Genomic DNA, 18,124 nt, shown 5'->3' on the forward strand with positions numbered 1-18,124 from the left:
TCCTTACCTTTTCCATTAGAACAGAGGCCTATGAAAGGCAGGGCCTATGTCTCCCAGTTTCTTTGCGATTTTCTGTTTTTCCACTATGGTGATTAGAAACTCCGTACATAATTTTCACTATTAGGTCACTTCTTACTTCTTTTAGGTCCATGATTTAATAATTATTTTTGTAGTTCTAATTAGTTACTATTTATCACCGAGCCATATCACATTCCATGACTTATTATTATGGGCCTGTCTTGTGGTTCCCACACTTACTCAAGACTCTTTGGCCAGGGTCATTACATGGAGTCTTACACACTCTCTCCTGGCCAACCACCAGAACCATATTTTAAGAGATTATAGGATTCCTCTCCTTAAGCACATGGCTTCTGGTAGAGAATGAGTAAAAGCCAGCACATTCTTAAATATACTGCTTAAAATGCCAGATTGCCAAAGGAAAAAGACCCCATAATTTCTTATTCCAGGGGCCAAAATAGTTACAAAGCCATGAGACCATCAGCATCTCATCAGCGATGTTGTGGTTTTTTTCCTTGGGAGAAACCCCTTGTGGAGAACGATAAGCCAGAAGCCAAGATAATTAGCAACTGGTAGAACAATGCTACACAAAGGGTGCTGATTAAAATGGAGCAGCGTCCACCTGGACAAAGGCATCTATCCACTGGTATGTGCATAAATGCACATCAACATTTTAGTCAATATTTTGGAGAAGATAAAAGAGGGAAGGCTAATCACAGCATCAGATTTGTAGAAGCCAAAAGGCTGGGTGCACAGCAGAATCAGGATCCAAAGACCCACAATGGGACAGTGATGGGCTGGGCATAACAAGACAACATTTCACAGGGTTCAATGGAAGGTCTTGGTCACAGAGACTGCTAGTTGGCTCCCAATATCCAGTCTACTCTTTTTCTTTGGTAACAAAATAAGCTATTATCTCCATGTGACTAATTTCTGGCTCACAAAATGTAAGCATGAATGCTGGGTGAGACTTCTGGAAAGGCCGCTCAAAGAACTGACTTGGGTGGGAGGTGCATCTTTTTGACCCTTCAACCTTTTCTCTGTCTTGTAGCTTGTGATGGCCTGAAGGAACATGTGCAGATTGAGAGTAAAAGCCTGGCACTGCTGACGATACAGAAGGGCAGGAGGCACCTGCACACCTGATGACACTAGGGAGCCACCACCGCCATCTTGGACAGCCCACCCCTGGATTTATGTCATGTGAGAAAAAATTAAAGTTTCTTAGTGAATTAAATGTTTATTCTGGTTAAGCTACTGTTACTTTTGGTTTCCATTTCCCTAAGCTCAGTACAATTCCTATCGTATGGATTGAACTGTGTCCCTAAAAAGATATACTGAAGTCCTATTTGGAAATAGGGTCTTGGCAGAGAAAACCAAATGAAGGTAAGGTCATACTGGATTACCATAGGCCCCAATCCAATATGACTGGTATTGTTATAGGAAGGAGAAGAGAGACAGAGCTACAGAGGGACAAGATGGCCACGTGACTATGTAAGCAGAGACTGCAGTGATGTGCCTATAGGCCAACGAACACCAAAGATTACTAGAAGCTACAGGAAGCAAGGAATGATTCTTCCCTACAGTTTTCAGGAGGAGAAAGCCCTGCTGTCCCCTGGACTTCCGACTTCTACTTAGCTTCCAGAACTGTCAAACAATACCTTTCTCTTGTTTTAGGCCACCTAGCTTGTGGTACTTTGTTACAGCAGACTTAGGAAACTAACACACTATTAATGGAGTCTTATAGATAGATCTAAAAAAAACACATGAATCTCAGAAAACCTGGTAAAGGGTGCCTAAATGGCTCAGTTGGTTGAGCGACTGCCTTCGGCTCAGGTCATGATTCTGGAGTCCCGGGATCGAGTTCCGCGTCGGGATCCCTGTTTAGTGGGGAGTCTGCTTCTCCCTCTGACCCTCCCCCCTCTCATGCTCTCTCTCTCAAATAAATAAATAAAATCTTGAAAAAAAAAAAGAAAACCTAGTAAGGCATGGCTTAGCAGTTGCATGTGCGAAAACATTACGTATCTTAGTAGATGGAATGTTCAAAATGAGTCAACACTGTGAATATGGATACTAGGAAAGTTAATGCAACCCTAAATAGACTTCATAGAAATTTACTACCTAGAAAAGTTAGCAGCGGTAGGTTTATTCTGCTCCAGACTAGTGCTAGCAAGAGCACTTAAAGGGCTGCATGCTGTTTTAGGCTCCTCACCTTACTGGGACACAAACTCTAGACTAGGATGATTATTCTAAAAGCAGAGCACTAGAGAAATGGTTGAAGACCTAGGAAAATTGGGCCAAGGAGGAGAAGGCTCAGGAAGATAGCTACCTTTAAGTATCTAAAAAGTGGTCAAAGCAGGCAGAGCTGGTGCTGACCAAGTGCTTACTGAACGCAGGAACAGAGGAAGGGATCAGCCTAGCTTTGTGCAGTAGCATTCAGCTGAACGAGGACCAACAAGTGAGCCACGCAACACATATTTAGGCCAAATGTAAGATCTGTCTAGCTAATGAAAATAAAATAAACCTTAAAGTATATTGAAAGAAGCAACCTAAATGTCCACAGATGGATGAATGGACAAACAGATTGTGGTGTATCTATTCAATAGACTATTACTTGGTCATAAAAAAGAATGAAGTACTGAAACAGGTTATAACACAGATGAACCTCAGAAATATGCTAGGTCAAAGAAGCCAGACACAAAAGGTCACATATTATATGATTCCTTGTATATGAAATATCCAGAATAGGTAAATCCATAGAGACATAAAGCAGATCAGTGGTTCCCAGGGACTGGGAGAAGGGGAAGAATGGGGTACAACTGCTTAAAGAGTACAGGGTTTTCTTCTGGGGTGTTGAAAACATTTTGGAACTAGACAGAAGTGGTGGTCTTACAACATTTGTGAATGTACTAAGTGCCACTTCATTATTCACTTTAAAATGGTTGATTTTGTTATGTGAATTTCACCTTGATAAAAAAAAAATAAAAAAATCTATTGAAAAAGAAAGCTAGCATCTGCTTCATGGTTAAAAAAAGCTGTCTGTAGAATTTAACGAACTCTGCATCAACAAACAGGCACATCAAAATCACAATGGGCAAGTCCAAAAGACCCTTCATGGGAAAAATCCACTGTCTCCTAGATGGTAACCAGTGATTAGGTACAGATGTTTAAGACTTTCTATCACAGTTCTAAGGTTCTCTTCTTGCACGACTCATAATTATTGCCCTAAGAGATCACAGTTATTTTCATGCTTTCATCTTATGCAGAAACAAGACACTGTCTCAGGTAGCCTGGCAATATTCTCACTGTCCCTAACCTACTTATCAAATTAATACTTTGTTCAGCTGCAACCATTTTGAAATTGTAACATACAATGACCACAAGTTCAGTATTACCCCTTCTTCTCCTTTGAAGGCCGAAGTCCTGTATGGTACACACATTCCATTATAAGGGATTTTCACAATTTTACAACTGAGGATAATGTGAGAAAGACTAAGGGTATCCCAAAGTAGAACTAGAAGTCATTCTACTACTTTCCTTAAAAGTGGCCTTCAAGAAATTTAGCTGAATAAACAACTGAATGAAGGGATCCATCACAGCACTCTACTCCAGGGGCTGTGAAACTTCCTCAGTGATTTCTGCCACAACCCACGGGGTCACATGTAGATGCTTTCTCACCTCCGTATCAAGAACAGAAATGATAGTGAGAAAAAGTTTAATTTAGTTTGAAATCTTAGTTTTATAGTGCAAACTAAACAAAACAAACTAACTGTTTAGTTTTGGTGAATTACATAATACAGAATCCCCTGTCGGTTCACCTCACAGCCAGACAGATTTTGGTCACCATAAGGAGTCAAAACCACATCCTTGAAATAAAGAGATAGTAAAATATGTATTCTCTAACTTGGGAAAGTCCTGTGTCTACCTACAGTGTGAAAAAGGGTTCTATTTATTTAGGAACTCATGCATATATTGAAGCTTGAATTCCTGAATTTATGTGCACTTCCCATGTAACAGAGAACAGAGAATGTATTTTTAATAATCAGCAATTTGAATACTGTTAAATTCCTGTGAACATAAAAAAACTTTACTGATTTTTTTTTTTTCTAAAGGTATCTGAGAAGAGAGACACATCTAAAACCCTGGGAACAAAACTGTCCCAGCTTTCTTATGACTCTGGCAACGTAAGTCAGAAGAAGAGCCAGCTTTTACACCCCAAGTCAATCCTGGAAAGTACTCAAGCCAAATGCAACCCAGGACTAAATGAGAGATTTATTACGAAGGGATGAGACTGGCATGGTAAGAGGCAAGTGCTTTACCATCAGACTGGAACAAAGTATTTAAAGCCCCCACTAGGCAAGCATTGGGAAAGTCTGGTGCTTCTGTCCAAACAGATAATTGCAAATGCCTATTTTTGCCCACAGATACCAATTTTATATAATCTACATAATATGAAACTACCTTTATAAATAAGAAAATGTCCTGTTTGTTGGTGTGCCCCCAGCTCCACAGTGCCTAGGATGTAGTAGGTGTTCAATAAATAATTATCAAATGAAAGTAATGTATGATTGAGGCACAGCACCCTACAACTTAAGGGTCAGGTAAGCATAATCCTGAAAAACAGACACTTGAGAAAACCCTATGGTAATTACAATGATCCTGTCCCTTCTACCACTGATCTGGAGCTTCTTTGGAATGGTCTCTGGAAAGATGCAGCTTTTTCCTCTTACTAGGAAAGCCCAGGAACCTCATATGCAGAAGCAAGCAATGCCCAACTCATCACTAGCAACTCCAAATGGACTGCAGAAGAGTGGGCTCAGACCCACTGTCAAGGTCCCTGTGAGGAACAGCTACAGGCAGTATCACCAACCAGGATGCTCTGAACCTCCAGTTATCCCAAAGGGTCATGTTCTGAGCAGCAATATGACCCAAGCAATATGACCCTACACTATGAAAGCTCCTTCCTGTCAAGAGTAGCTGATAACCTTGGTAAATGCCTGCCAAAATGTCACCATTTTGAGGACAAGGATATGAAGGGGAAAAAGTACTGCAAAATGCCTGTGTTGGCTCACTCATTAAAAAAAAAGATACTAAATGATAAATGGTGACCTGATGTATTAAACCACTACCAATAACATCATCAACATTTACTGGCGGCTCCCAATCTACTAGCTATCCACTCTCCTTTTATTTTCTCTCACGAACAATGGAATCATCATAAAACTCACTGACTTTCTAAGAAGTAAGTCAATTTCCACTGAACTTGACTTGATGAGCTAGATGTTTAAGCAGTCTCAAAGGCAGCATCGGTTCATGAAGCCAGGTGATTCCCCTAGAGTCTACAGGTGGAGTGATGAGTCACCCTAAATATATATACTTTTGTTCTCTTCCTACACCTGCTAATCCAAGTGTTGGGATGAGTCCAACTTAGTACAACACCTAATTCCCACTACCTGTTTCATGTTTTTGTTAAAAAAAACTATATACTTTACTAATTATCAAAGATATACAAAATAAGGCAAGGAACATTTTATCCTTACTAAATTAGTTAAAAATAATTGATAATGTCCAAATGCTGCAAAAACAGTGGTAAACCAGTACATGCATCAAGTACCAGCTACAGTTTAAGTTGGGATAACCCATTAAGAAAGCAATGTGGCAATATGAATCAGACCATATTGTATTTAGGAATTTTGATATGTATTGTCGATAAGACTTTATTCTCAAGAAATATTTCAAATAACAACAAAAAATAATGTAAGCAGGAGAATATTCATTACAATTTTCTAATAAAGAGATAGTAAAAGTAGCCTAAAATGTCCAACAAGAGAAAACGGTTAAATTTGGTTTTCGTACTGAAAATGATGTAACAACATAGACAGATGCTTGACAAAAGATAAACACGATACAAAAGCATATTTTCATCATAACTGAAACCATGTAAAAAATATATATGGCGGGGCGCCTGGGTGACTCAGTCAGTTAAGCGTCTGCCTTTGGCTCGGGTCATGATCCGGGGGTCCTGGGATCAAGTCCCGCACATGGCTCCCTGCTCAGCGGGGAGTCGGCTTCACCTTCTCCCTCTGCCCCTCCCCCGTGCTTGTGCTCTCAGTGGCTCTCTCTCTCAAATAAGTAAGTAAATAAATAAATAAAATCTTTAAAAAAATACATATGGCTATGCAAAAGAACAAGGGAATATACGATGGTAGTAGCCATTTGTAGTTCCTGACTCCTTGCTAATATTTATGAAATGATCTATTATCTTAAAATAAGAAGCCATTAGAACTTTAAAATATTTTCCTAAAACTAGCCTGTGTAGCAACCCTTTTCAGTGAAAAGACCTGAAGTCAAAACCCGATTACAGAACCATGCCTCTGCATTTAAAAAAAAAAAAAGTAAATAACAGGTTCCTTATTCCTACCTTCTTCTCACCAAAATCCTTATAAATCCTCGGGCCAGACAAATTTGGAAAGCAAGGCACATTACAGGCCTGTATTGGTGAGGTTGATTGCATATTATCATTTTAGAGGTTCTCAGACAATCTGCAATAAGCTTGTTTAACTCTGGCTAGCCCAGAGTTTGCTGGATGTACCTGATCACAAAACCCTCTTTGCAAGGAAGACCTTCAAACATTTCTCTCCCCAGAGTTTGGGGAATGCTACTTGGGTTGATGATGCTCCAAGGGTACAACAGAAGGAAAGCATTTTAATTACCAGGAAGGTGTGTCCAGACAGTGTGCTCCCTAGTTGGAAGTCACTAATGATAGTTGGCCTCTTCCCTCAGGTGTATGTGCTAAGGTAGAGAAAAAGTGGATATGCTGTCCCTTATAAACAATGGAATCCCATACAAATACAATAAACCCTTTAGGGCACAGGTTTGGGAGGTTTTGTGGCCCTTACAAGAGGGGTTCTGACCTAGTCCAAGGACAAGTTTCTACAAAAGCAGTTTCTTCCGTGTAATTATGAAGTGGCAACCAAAGAAATCAGAGTAATTCCTGTGAGAACTAGTCAGTTTGTCTTTTAGATATAAGTGTAGTATTGTTCATGATGTGAAAAAATGAAGCATTTATCTTTTTGAAGTCTGAATTTTTTAAAAATACACATGTGTGGTAGTAGGGTGTTTCCAGAGGGCAATTACCAAATATCTACCTCTCAGAGCTAAGGGATGGGAAAATACACACCCCCGCCCCCTTCTACACAGTTCTTTGGCATCATGTGACTATTACCTCTGGCCGAAGTGTAGCTTTCATGCAGACTTGGCAAACAGGCCCATTTCGGGAGAACTGAAGGGGAAGGCGCCGAGTTCGATTGCGACACGTTGGCTCCTCACAAATCAACCAGCCCTTTAGAGAAGAAAGAGAACACTTCAGTCTTATTACCACCATCAAACAAATACAAATAAAAAACCCTTTCAGGGGCACCTGGGTGGCTCAGTCGGTTAGGCGTTCGACTCTTGGTTTTGGCTCAGGTCATGATCACAAGGTGGTGAGATCAAGCCCTGTCTCAGGCTCCGCACTGAGCGGGTAATCTGCTAATCTGCTTCTCTCTCTCTCAAATAAATAAATAAATCTTTAAAAAAAAAAAAAAGGCAAAACAAAAACCCTTTCAAGATGGACTCATTTCGTTCAAACTTCCTTAGAGATTCTGAAATAGCTCCTTATCATTCTTCTCTGACATGTCACTGTGATCTATGCCCCAACCTTAACAGTTGGGAAACTCATCAAGCTTTTTAAAAAAATAAAAGATCACATGAGATATTCTTCCCTTTTTAATATATACCCCCTGGCATGCATACAGTAAAACCTCCCAATAAAAGCTTATATGATTACACATGGATGGGTTTTCAGTCATTAATAAAGACCATTATCGAAGTCAAGAGTACACCACATAGGGCGCCTGGGTGGCTCAGTCGGTTAAGCGTCTGCCTTCAGCTCAGGTCATGATCCCGGGGTCCTGGGATCGAGGCCCATGTCGGGCTCCCTGCTCAGCGGGGAGCCTGCTTCTCCCTCTCCCTCTGCCCCTCCCCCCTGCTTGTGTGCACGCTCTCTCTAAAATAAATACATAAATCTTAAAAAAAGAGAATACCACGTAGAAATGAATGACTTTCCCAGTAGCTGAATGACTACTAGCTAGTGACTTTTTTAATTGCTGTGCTCAGCTTCCTTCTCTGTAAAATAGGCCCAACAACAGTATTTTACAGGTTGTAATGATGCAATATATTTAGCACGCTTAGAGCTATACTCGGCATATAAGAAACACTTAAAGTAAGCAATTATTTGAAATTAAGACAGATTCTTCTACACACATAATCTGGAGGCATAAAACCGGCTGCAATGTTTCCAAGGACAATTTCAACCAACCACTCTTGTTCCACTTCTGAAATAGTCATTGCCCACTTCTCTGGCCTTTAGACTCTCTTCTCACTTTCCTTCTTCAGTTACCCTCTCCTCCTGCTCTTGTTTGAATTTTCTCACAGAGATGTGATAACAATATGCCTATTATCTTAAATCAGTATCATGTTTGCTATAAAACATATCTGTTCAAAAAGGGATAAAAACTGCACAAATGGGGTGGAGCAAAGCTCAGGTGTTCTTGGCTGAGTGTGGAGCCCAACTCAGGGCTTGATCTCACGACCGAGATCATGACCTGAGCTGACACCAAGAGTCAGATGCCTAGCCGACTGAGCCACCCAGGCGCCCCAAAGCTCAGGCATTCTTATGAAAGCATCAGGGTCTGTGGGTTTAGTGCTGCATGTATTAGGCACAATAAGGTGAAGCAAAGTAGGCTGAGGTGCTGGGGTACAAGGTGCATTCCCGGTTACATGGTGTTCCCAAGCAGGCAGCTGCAAATAGGGACATGACTGTCTTTGTGTCTTGGGAGTATCTGGAGAAGCAGAACTTTTGAGCTGGTCTTGAAGAGTGAGTAGAAGTTTGGTAGGTGGAGAAAGCAGGCAAGACCACTTAGGCAGAGAGAATAACACATGCAAAAGAATGAGAGCCAGAGAGAGCTATGTGTGATGTGATTAAGAAAAGAATCAATGACATGTTTAACCCTGTTCTCTGTTTCTCGATTGAGCAACTTGTTGGTCTTTTCTCCCTAGGTAAGAGCAGTATATATACAAATGCTGCTTAATTACATTGGGAACCTTCATCTGCCACTTATTAACATTGCCACATGGCTTTAATCCAAATCTGCGGGATGTCCCCACTCACTGCTGTGCTGTGTGACCTCAGTCCTCAGAATAGGCTCTTCTTGGAAGAAACTACAACCAGACTCAAGAGAGAGCCCCCAAAATCAGTTCTTTCAGCTCCATTTATGGCTTTCACAGCCAGAGAAAGTAGACTGTAGAACTTTTTGACTAAAAGAAAATATACTACCCTTAAAGATTGTAAAATTCACCTAGTCAATACATGCACAGTGAACTTCATTCCTGTCTTCAATCGATATGCTGAGCCATTTTAAAATTTAAACTTTTCAGATAGAGGATCTCAAGGACTCCTTATGAAACCTTTAATATATGCCCGGAATTACATTAAATATTGTGTGGAGTAGCCAAAGAGGCCCCAGGTACAGACTTTCAGGAAATGACAACCTAAATAAGAAAGGTTCACACACACAAAGACTAAAAGCAATTCATTAAGGTTTGACTTTAAGAACCAAGTTGTATGGTACCAACTAAAAATGCCAAACGAGACGGACAAGGGTTGGAGTCGTGTGGATCCTACCTGAGACAAACTACTACTACCACAGCAGAACACAAACTAGAACAAGGAATTAGTGGTTCTGAGTCACAGGCAACTCTCTGTTCCAATTCGTAGGGCCTATAACTATATTTTCCTGCCTTAAGGACAAGATTTTAATTCACATTTTGATATTTCAAAAACTCAGATGTGTTTACAATTGATATATACATTTAATAATGTATTTGTTTCCTTCAAAAACACTGTTAAGTCAAGAGTGCAGTTCACAATCAATGGCCCCTCAAAATTAAGGAAACCAGACACTTCGGTTTAGCCTGTCCTAGGCATGGGGGATACAGAGGAAGGTAGTGGTGCTGACTGCAGCAGGTATTAAACTTTCAATGCAGCCTATAAATACTAACAGCAAGACTAGTTGTTTCTGGAGGTACCCATTTAGGCATATTAATAAAGGAAGCAGTAGAATTCAAGCAAACCATGTATGACACACGCAGGACTGGACAACTCCTTGATCGTTCATTTGGCTTTGCTACCTTAAAGTTGCTGTCTAAGGATTTACACATTTCGGAATAGGTATCAGTTAACGATGCCAATCCCAGTTGTAATTCATTCAACTCTAAACAAAAGTTTTAAAAAGCAAGCAGACAGGCAACAACCTCCATGTTTTGAGACAATAAATTTTTAATTACTGGGATACCACCTATAAGTTAAAATTATACTTTAATTTTTAAAATATACCCTTCGAAAAGCTCAACCTCTCTTCAGGTGTTTTGGAAACTTGATTCCATCAATTTACTACAACTTCATGACTCACTCGCGAGCTGCCAACCAAGGAGATGCTAAATTGTCACCTCACCTGTTTCTAAAGCAAACACCTAACTCTATCTCTGACAGAGTTACTAACTAAATGTCCTTTCAAATCATATAGAAAACAGATAATATAATTTGTCTAGACTTCCTACCAGTTATAATTAACATTAAAGAGGTCTTTTCTTCTTTGTCACCTCTCTATTCAGTACTTATTTGGGTTTGTTTGTACTTACTATCTGTTAATTTCCCTTTAACAAATGACAACAATAACTCGTGCTATTATGCATGGAAATTACACATGCTGATAACTGTGTGAAGGGAACCGGGGCTGAAACACAGTATCAGAAGCCTGTAACTCTTGATTCCTCTTGTTTTATTTTGATAATTAAGCTTTTGGTCATGGTGTATTTTAAATAAAACTCTTCTGTGGGGGAAACAGACCCTAATCATATTCAATATATGCTTTGCTTCCATTTGATTTTGCCAAGTACACTTTGATTTACCCTTTGTTCCCCCAGCAAATATTAATGGACTAAGCCAAATCTACCTTTCAAGAACCATCTGCGTTGTTAAAATTAAATATGCCAAGTCTTTGAAAATATTAGTTACAAATACTAGCACTGAATAAATCCACTCACAAAGACTAAACTTACTTTTATTTCCCGTGTTGGGAAATAATGTACAGCCCAAAGTTACACTGCCAAGTCAATGGCAAAAAAATTAACAAAGTGTAGTTCTTTGGAAGTCCAACCTATAAAAAGGGATGGGTTTTATGGAAACCCCCAGAACCACTCCAAGGATATGTGCCATCCAAATATGTCATTTTATTATGCAATGCCATATGTAAATGCCAAACTGTCACAACCAACAGGAATAAAGTCATTACGTTTTCAGATGCCTACCTTAACCACATTTATTAAGTAGAGGGTTCAAAAGAGGTGAAGCCACCCTGGCCAACAGCAAAATAAACCTTTACCAAAACATGCAAAGATCCATCACCTGTTACTTTAGTTTCAGCATCACTAATTCCTTGAAATCATTGTGTATGAAATTATGTCAAATGCTGATTGGTTCTGATTGCTAAATTATATTTCTGAGGTCTCAACTAAAATGGTCTCTGCACGTGCTAAAAAGGGATCAATTTCCACTTGTAACTGAGGCGTTCCTGGTAGGTGCACCTTAAACACAAACTTACCCATTTGTGTACTTTTGTATTTTTAGAAGGATGCACACACAGAAATCATCCAGACCTGGAAATGTGGCACAGAGGAGGCACTCAAAAAAATCTTCTGAATAAATGAATGAACAGAAGCAACAAAATAATACACAGGAGCCAGTTTACAGAAAATAATAAGGGTCTAAAACTCCAAGGAGAAAGAAAAATGCACAGTTCTCATACTCTTGAATCAAATATATGGTGGGTCCTTCTCCTCCCACTTCCAATCAGTCACCCAATTTATCCACTGGCCTTGCAGTCCCATTGTCATCTACTTCACCAAAGCTCAGACCTCAAAGTTGATCTACTTTAACAGCCTCCTACCTGGTTTCCCGAACTCCATTCTCTCCCACATCCAGTGTAAAGATGTGCCCAGTGTAGCTTCCCAAGGGCCCTTCACTCCCATGCCCCTCAGCAGTAAACCTTCCTTAGAGAATGCATGCTTTCGTTTGGCTTCCAAATCTTTCCAGCCTCATCCCATCCTGACTTTCTCTTACACAAACTCTTCGCCCCATTGGATTGGTTTTCTCACAGTCCTCAACACATTTTGCCTATTGCCTGCCAACTCCTTGTCTTGGCTCATGCTGTAGAATTTTCGCCTAACATGGCCATTCCTTGAGCATCATTTCCACTCCTCTCCTGTGAAACCTCCCCACCCTCCAGGGACTTCTCCCTCCATGCTACTGCCACCGAGCATACAATGCTGTGCACTGTCCCTGAACAAGCTTATTTTACCTCCCTAACTGGAAGGTCAGGCCTGGGGGATGACCCACTTTGGAACCGGTGGTGTCCTCTCCCGTCTCTAGCACATAGGTTCACACTCAATGAAAAATACAGAAACAAGGTTATGAAAAACTGCACGTGAATGTGGATTCTCCCCACCCATTTATTGTGGAGTAATTTCACGTAAGTCACTGAACCTTTCCTCTGAGCCTCAGTTTCCTCATATACGAAACAAGAGGTAATAGTATTTACTCTAATAAGGTTGCTCAGAGCCCACAACACTGTTCATTAAATGTACAATATTATTACTACCCTACACACGCCTCCACTACTGGGGAACACCGGTGCTCAGCTACAGGTGACAAGACACTGTTAAAGATGTACTATTCCAACCAGGAAAGAGCCTGGTCAGTTTCCACCTGGTGTTAACCAAAATGGAGAGCTACAATGATGGGTAACTGGTAAGATTAGGTGGAGGTGCTTTGCAATTTGAATGCAAAATAATAGAACGATGTAGTCAACGTAAGTGAACCTTCCATGTTTTTCCTGACAAAACTGTACTAGATTTGAAGTTATAGATGGCAGAATGGATGGTGAGGGAAGAGGAAGGGGTGTCTGCTTTATTTCAGGCCTCAGAGATTTGAAGACACAACACACCACAGTAGTGCGCTGACGTATGATTTAGTTTCAATTGTAATGGCTCTCCAGGAGTGCGGGGATAGCAGCGCGGGGCGAGGTCTGCCAGCATACGTGCTCTTACAGAGTTCATCACATCATTACTATTTTCCTATAATGGCCATTAACTGCTTCTCTCCCCAAATGATATGCACTCTGAGCACACCACTCTTTTCACCCAAAACCATTTATAAATGTTCTGGGGTTCCCTTGCAATCACATTTTTCTGTCATGGAATTATCCCCAGTGTAAAATGGGTCTTACAGACAGTGCACAGTATGGGCCCACAGCTGCTTTTGAAGAATGACATGTTGTGATTTGGGATTTCCAGAAATACCAAAAAAACAAATTGGTTTCTGACCCACATTTGCACCCAAAACTGGGAGAAAATTTTCCTAAGATCTCCAGGGGAAGTTTTAACAGGAACATAATTTTGCTTTTAAAGTTAAATCTTCTACACTGCAGCATGCTGGCCTGTCAAAGAGTGATTATTAGTAAGTCTCAGAGAGGTGCCAGGGTAGGAGATGAAACAGCAAATCAGGAAATATACATATGTAAACTATTCACTGAACTTGATACAAAAATATTTTTAACAAAATTATCAAACAAAAGAGAAGTGGAAAGTGCCTCGTCAGTCAATGTTAAGAATTTTAAATATTACCAAAATTGATTTTTAAAGTAAGATATCTCTTTAAATGAACAGTCACATGTCATTTCATCCAAGTTATTTGAAACTTATTGATCTTATCATTTGTGTGAGGACCAGACTCTGCCATCAGTTTGCTGAAAGGATAATGGGGCACTCCCAAACTGTTATGATAGGTTAGATGCAAACAGTGGTCCTCATTTAAGCACACAGAATAGCACCACAAGTGGACAAATTCCAACCTCAGCAATTGTATATTACATGATAAATTAGCAAGTTGTTCTGCTTTGCCTCACATCAAATCCAATACCACAGCCCTGTTATTTTAATTTGCAATCAGAGGTTGAGCATCAGAAGATGTCCCTGAGGTACATTAAAGAGCCCCATGCAAGCCATCTCCTCCTGCTATACTGTGAGCAGAGAAAGCCAACAATTACCAGCAATTTTATTTTACCACTGTAGGACAATAGTAGAACAGTTAAAATCATCGCCATGCAAGCAACAGGGGAAAATATACTTAAAATCATTTTATAAAGAAAATTACGTTTCGGGGGTAAAAAGTTCAATGGAGGACATATATCTTTCTGTATGGGCAGCTAAAATCTCTCAGTATATTCAAGCCTATTCTATAAAATACTCTCCCTATTCATCCAACTCAAAAGCAAGCTACATTTGTAGGCTATAATAGGTCACAACTAAGTACACAGTACCTTGCTTCAGGAATAATTTTGCTTTGTCTGTCAACTGTCAACAAAGCACAAAGAACTCATGCAACCCAGCCATGTACCGTGGATGTTAGAGATCTAACAAAATACAAATAGTAAGAATACAAGATCTCCAAGCTGCCCTGCTTTTACTTTACATGAGAAACAGAAAGCATTTTCCTCTCCACATTCCATTAATCTCTACCGTATTACAAATCTTTTCATAAAAGACTTTTTTTCCCTATGTGAAGCTACAAGTGACTTGGGGATGTACTATTCCAACTGTGACTTTCCAACATGAATGGTTACAAATGGATGTGTCAGTTAAGGCATACAGACATTTCAACAAGGAAAAGGAAGAAAGAACCACAAAGAACGAGATGGTCAAATGGCTACTCTGTTGCTTATATGAATATTTTACCGACTAAGCCTCTAAGAAAAACTGTTCCCTACTTGTGCAACCACTCCTGCCTCTCAAGTCTTCAAAGATGAAAAAACATCGCCTTTGCTACGAACACATACTAACAAATTAAAAGTAAACTCAAGCCTTAGTTTCATCAGTTATGTACACAGAAAAAAAAAGACTGGAAGGAACTACCCTAAAATGTTATCACTGGTTATCTGTAGGTGGTTTCTTCTGCTTCTGTAGTTTCTGAATTTTCTACAACAAGCATATGTTGTTTTTATAATTAGAAAGCTGTTACTAATGAAGGAAGAGACAGTTTTGCCAAGAGCATTCAATATAATCAAATCACTAATACATGTGAAAAATATTTTGAACTATATCATAGGTGCTTGGTTGTTACCAAGATGAATTTTCAGCAAACGTGCTTATGAGAAAAAAAAAAGGCACGCGAAAAAATGTTTTTTCTTTAAAAATTTTTTTTTACTAATTCAGAAATTTTAAAAATAGGTCAACTTAAGCACATAGCAGTTCCCAAGTAGAAAGTGGCAGGGCATGTATTAGTAGCGGTAGAATCATTTATTAAATTAAGCCACTCATTAAAATGCACACAGCCTTCTATGGAATATGATTTGAATACTTTTCTGTATGATGTTGGATCTCTGAAGGTAGGTAATAAATCCGTTTTAAACAGAGGTGCTTTGTTCCCCACGCCCCCTCCCCTGCCTTTTATTCACCGTATGTACGGTTCAACTCAGATGTCCAGGGTAGGAATCAAATTAAAAAAATTCAATCAGGTGGGCATGCCTAGAACCTTATTATTAGCAGAATTTCTTTTCTTTGCTAAAGTCTAGCTAAAAGTAATTTTTATTGTTTGTTTGTTAGCAGGCTAGTAATTTTTGGTATAGTTTAATGTGATATGCCTTTAGGTATTGAACAACAAATGTTAAAACTGACCTATCTATGCAAGTGCCTCAAAGGACATCTTAAAATCAGAATGGAGTTCAAACCATCACCAGGCAATGTTTGTTCATTTAACTTTAATTATTTTCTCCTTGAGAATGGTACTAATGAAACTGAATATCTTTCATGGTTTCGAAGGGCCGTTTGAATAGTCTGTAAACAGAACTAAGGGTAGACAAGAGATCTGGCCGAGCCAGGGGGTTGCTAGGTGATGTAGAATGTAAACCCACAAACTTGTTAAGGTTTGCTTTGCTTTCATGCCACTTTCACACACTCTCAAAAGTTTTGAGAATTGATTTTTCAGGTGGCCATTAAGAAAAGAAGAGACCCCCTGCCTTCGAAATTCACTCCCCCCAGATGCTCTGCCAGATACAGAAGAGATAAAATCCATTTGACCTTTGGCTGTAACCTGGGAAACTTTTGGTTTTACATAAACGTAGGATCATGTATTTTATGGATGCCTAAAATTTAAGAAACAAATTCACAAAGATGGATTTTTTGAATTTCAAAAAGACATTTCTAATCTTTCCTTATTCAACTTTGAATAAAATTAAGATTTCCTTCCAGAAGAAAAACTGTGATCACAGCTCAGCACCGATTATCATCAGGACAAACCTTTCGGTTTGGCCACTCGCTCAAGCCTCTTCTGGCCTACACCAAGTCTGACTGCCTGTGAGGGTGTCCCTCAGCCCCTCCCCCAAGCTCCTTTCTAAGTAGCTGATCAGAGATTGTCCAGTAAGAGCACTTTATTAGATCATCAGCCAGAGGGGTTCACAAGTACTGAGAGCAATGGGCTCAAATGCGGCACATCAGTTTTAATAGACCAGGGGCTACTAGTAAACTGCAGATACTGCTGAGAACTTTCCTTGCACTGAACTCTTGAAAAAGCACCGTCTCTCCAGCTTAAATGCAGCTGCCTCTTTCAATGCCGCAAATGGGTAAATTTGACAAAAAAGCCACCATTAAGACTACATGAAAGGCTCAAGACAACATCCTTTCAATGCTTTGTACTTCAGTAATCAGATGTACTTACTCACCCCCTCCCCCAAACCCGATCAAGAACTATTTCTGAATGGTAGGAAATAATTCCACTTTGTACATCTTTTAGTTAATCAAGACTTTCTATTCAGCAATTTGACCTTTTGTTCAAAACAGGATTATCAGTTTTTTCGCCAGTTACCAAGGGCGACTCGCATGGTGAACATAATTGCAATAATTTGCAAAACACCATGGCAACCCACATTACAACTAGGTAAATACTGGGCTTTTGTGCTACATTGTTATTTTCAGAGATGCTGAAGTCAAAGAACGAATGACAAATGAACACAAAATTTATATTTGCTTTGTCTCAAAAGAGAAGAAAATTGATAACAAGAATTGGGGGGAAACCGACTACAGCTGTAATTTCTAACTTGATTAATTAGGATGGTAACAGTCCTTAACAGTATATTCAACAAACAGCCCTGACTTCGTCTCTCCACCCACCTCTCTCTATACCACTACCACTATCCCCCCCCACCCCAGAGAAATTTTTTCAGCTTGGAGAACAAACATTCCCCATTTGCTCTTTTCTTCAACTTAATGGAATCCTTAATTGCAGAATATTGTTCTCCTGCTCTTCACGGCAATGAAAACGGAGAAAAAAGAGGAGAGGGCCAGGGCAGACAGGGAGCTACAGTCATTTTTTTCCTGCTTCTTTTGGACACCCCAGACCCAATGATGAGACGGCATTTTTCTGGTATCAGCAGCTGTTTCGTAGCAGACAATAAAGTCAAAACTATTTAGCTTTGCAGAAAAGCCACTTCTTTCCTTTTAGCAATACAAGGTAAGTCTACACGCCGAGATGAAGTTTCATAATGTAAATGCCAGAACATAAGATGAGAAACACTAATAATTTTTAAAACCATACATTTTTCCTGTAAATAAATTATTAACTGTGCTTCTGTCCAAAAAGCTGTGGAAATGCATGTTTGCTATTTGAGGAACATGTTCAACAATATCACCAGTGTGCTGCAAACCACTTTATACGCAGAGCCCAGTTCACAAAACAAGCCAAAAATATAAACTGAGCGCTCCGAAATTAATACAAAAATCGAAATTGTATTTTTAGTAGATAAACATGGTCTCACAAGTAGTAGTAGCTTTTCTATAATAAATGTGATGATGAGAAAAGTTGTATCAGACTTGTTTTTACTCAGGTATGAAAGAAAGGATCTAACTGCAATAGTGAAGGAGCGGTTTTTTTCTATAGACGAACAAATTCTGCTGTAAT

The 18,124-nt window shown here is 39.6% G+C and overlaps 2 protein-coding genes across 4 annotated transcripts in view; both read right to left on the reverse strand.

Moving 5' to 3' along the window:
* The window catches only part of LOC110569923 (60S ribosomal protein L17-like), a 21,644-nt gene extending 14,302 nt beyond the window's left edge, over positions 1-7,342 (reverse strand). Inside the window, exon 1 of the mRNA XM_044911909.1 lies at positions 7,332-7,342. The gene's annotated coding sequence lies outside the window, so the exon portion shown is untranslated. The remainder of the gene's footprint in view (positions 1-7,331) is intronic.
* The window catches only part of POLA1 (DNA polymerase alpha 1, catalytic subunit), a 294,407-nt gene that overhangs the window by 95,135 nt on the left and 181,148 nt on the right, over positions 1-18,124 (reverse strand). For all 3 annotated transcript variants that reach the window (XM_021677907.1, XM_044911907.1, XM_044911908.1), the window contains one exon: positions 7,241-7,357. In XM_021677907.1, the coding sequence (XP_021533582.1) occupies positions 7,241-7,357 (117 nt within the window). The remainder of the gene's footprint in view (positions 1-7,240; positions 7,358-18,124) is intronic.

Source organism: Neomonachus schauinslandi, chromosome X (genome assembly GCF_002201575.2).
Source record: "Neomonachus schauinslandi chromosome X, ASM220157v2, whole genome shotgun sequence".
NCBI lineage: Eukaryota > Metazoa > Chordata > Mammalia > Carnivora > Phocidae > Neomonachus > Neomonachus schauinslandi.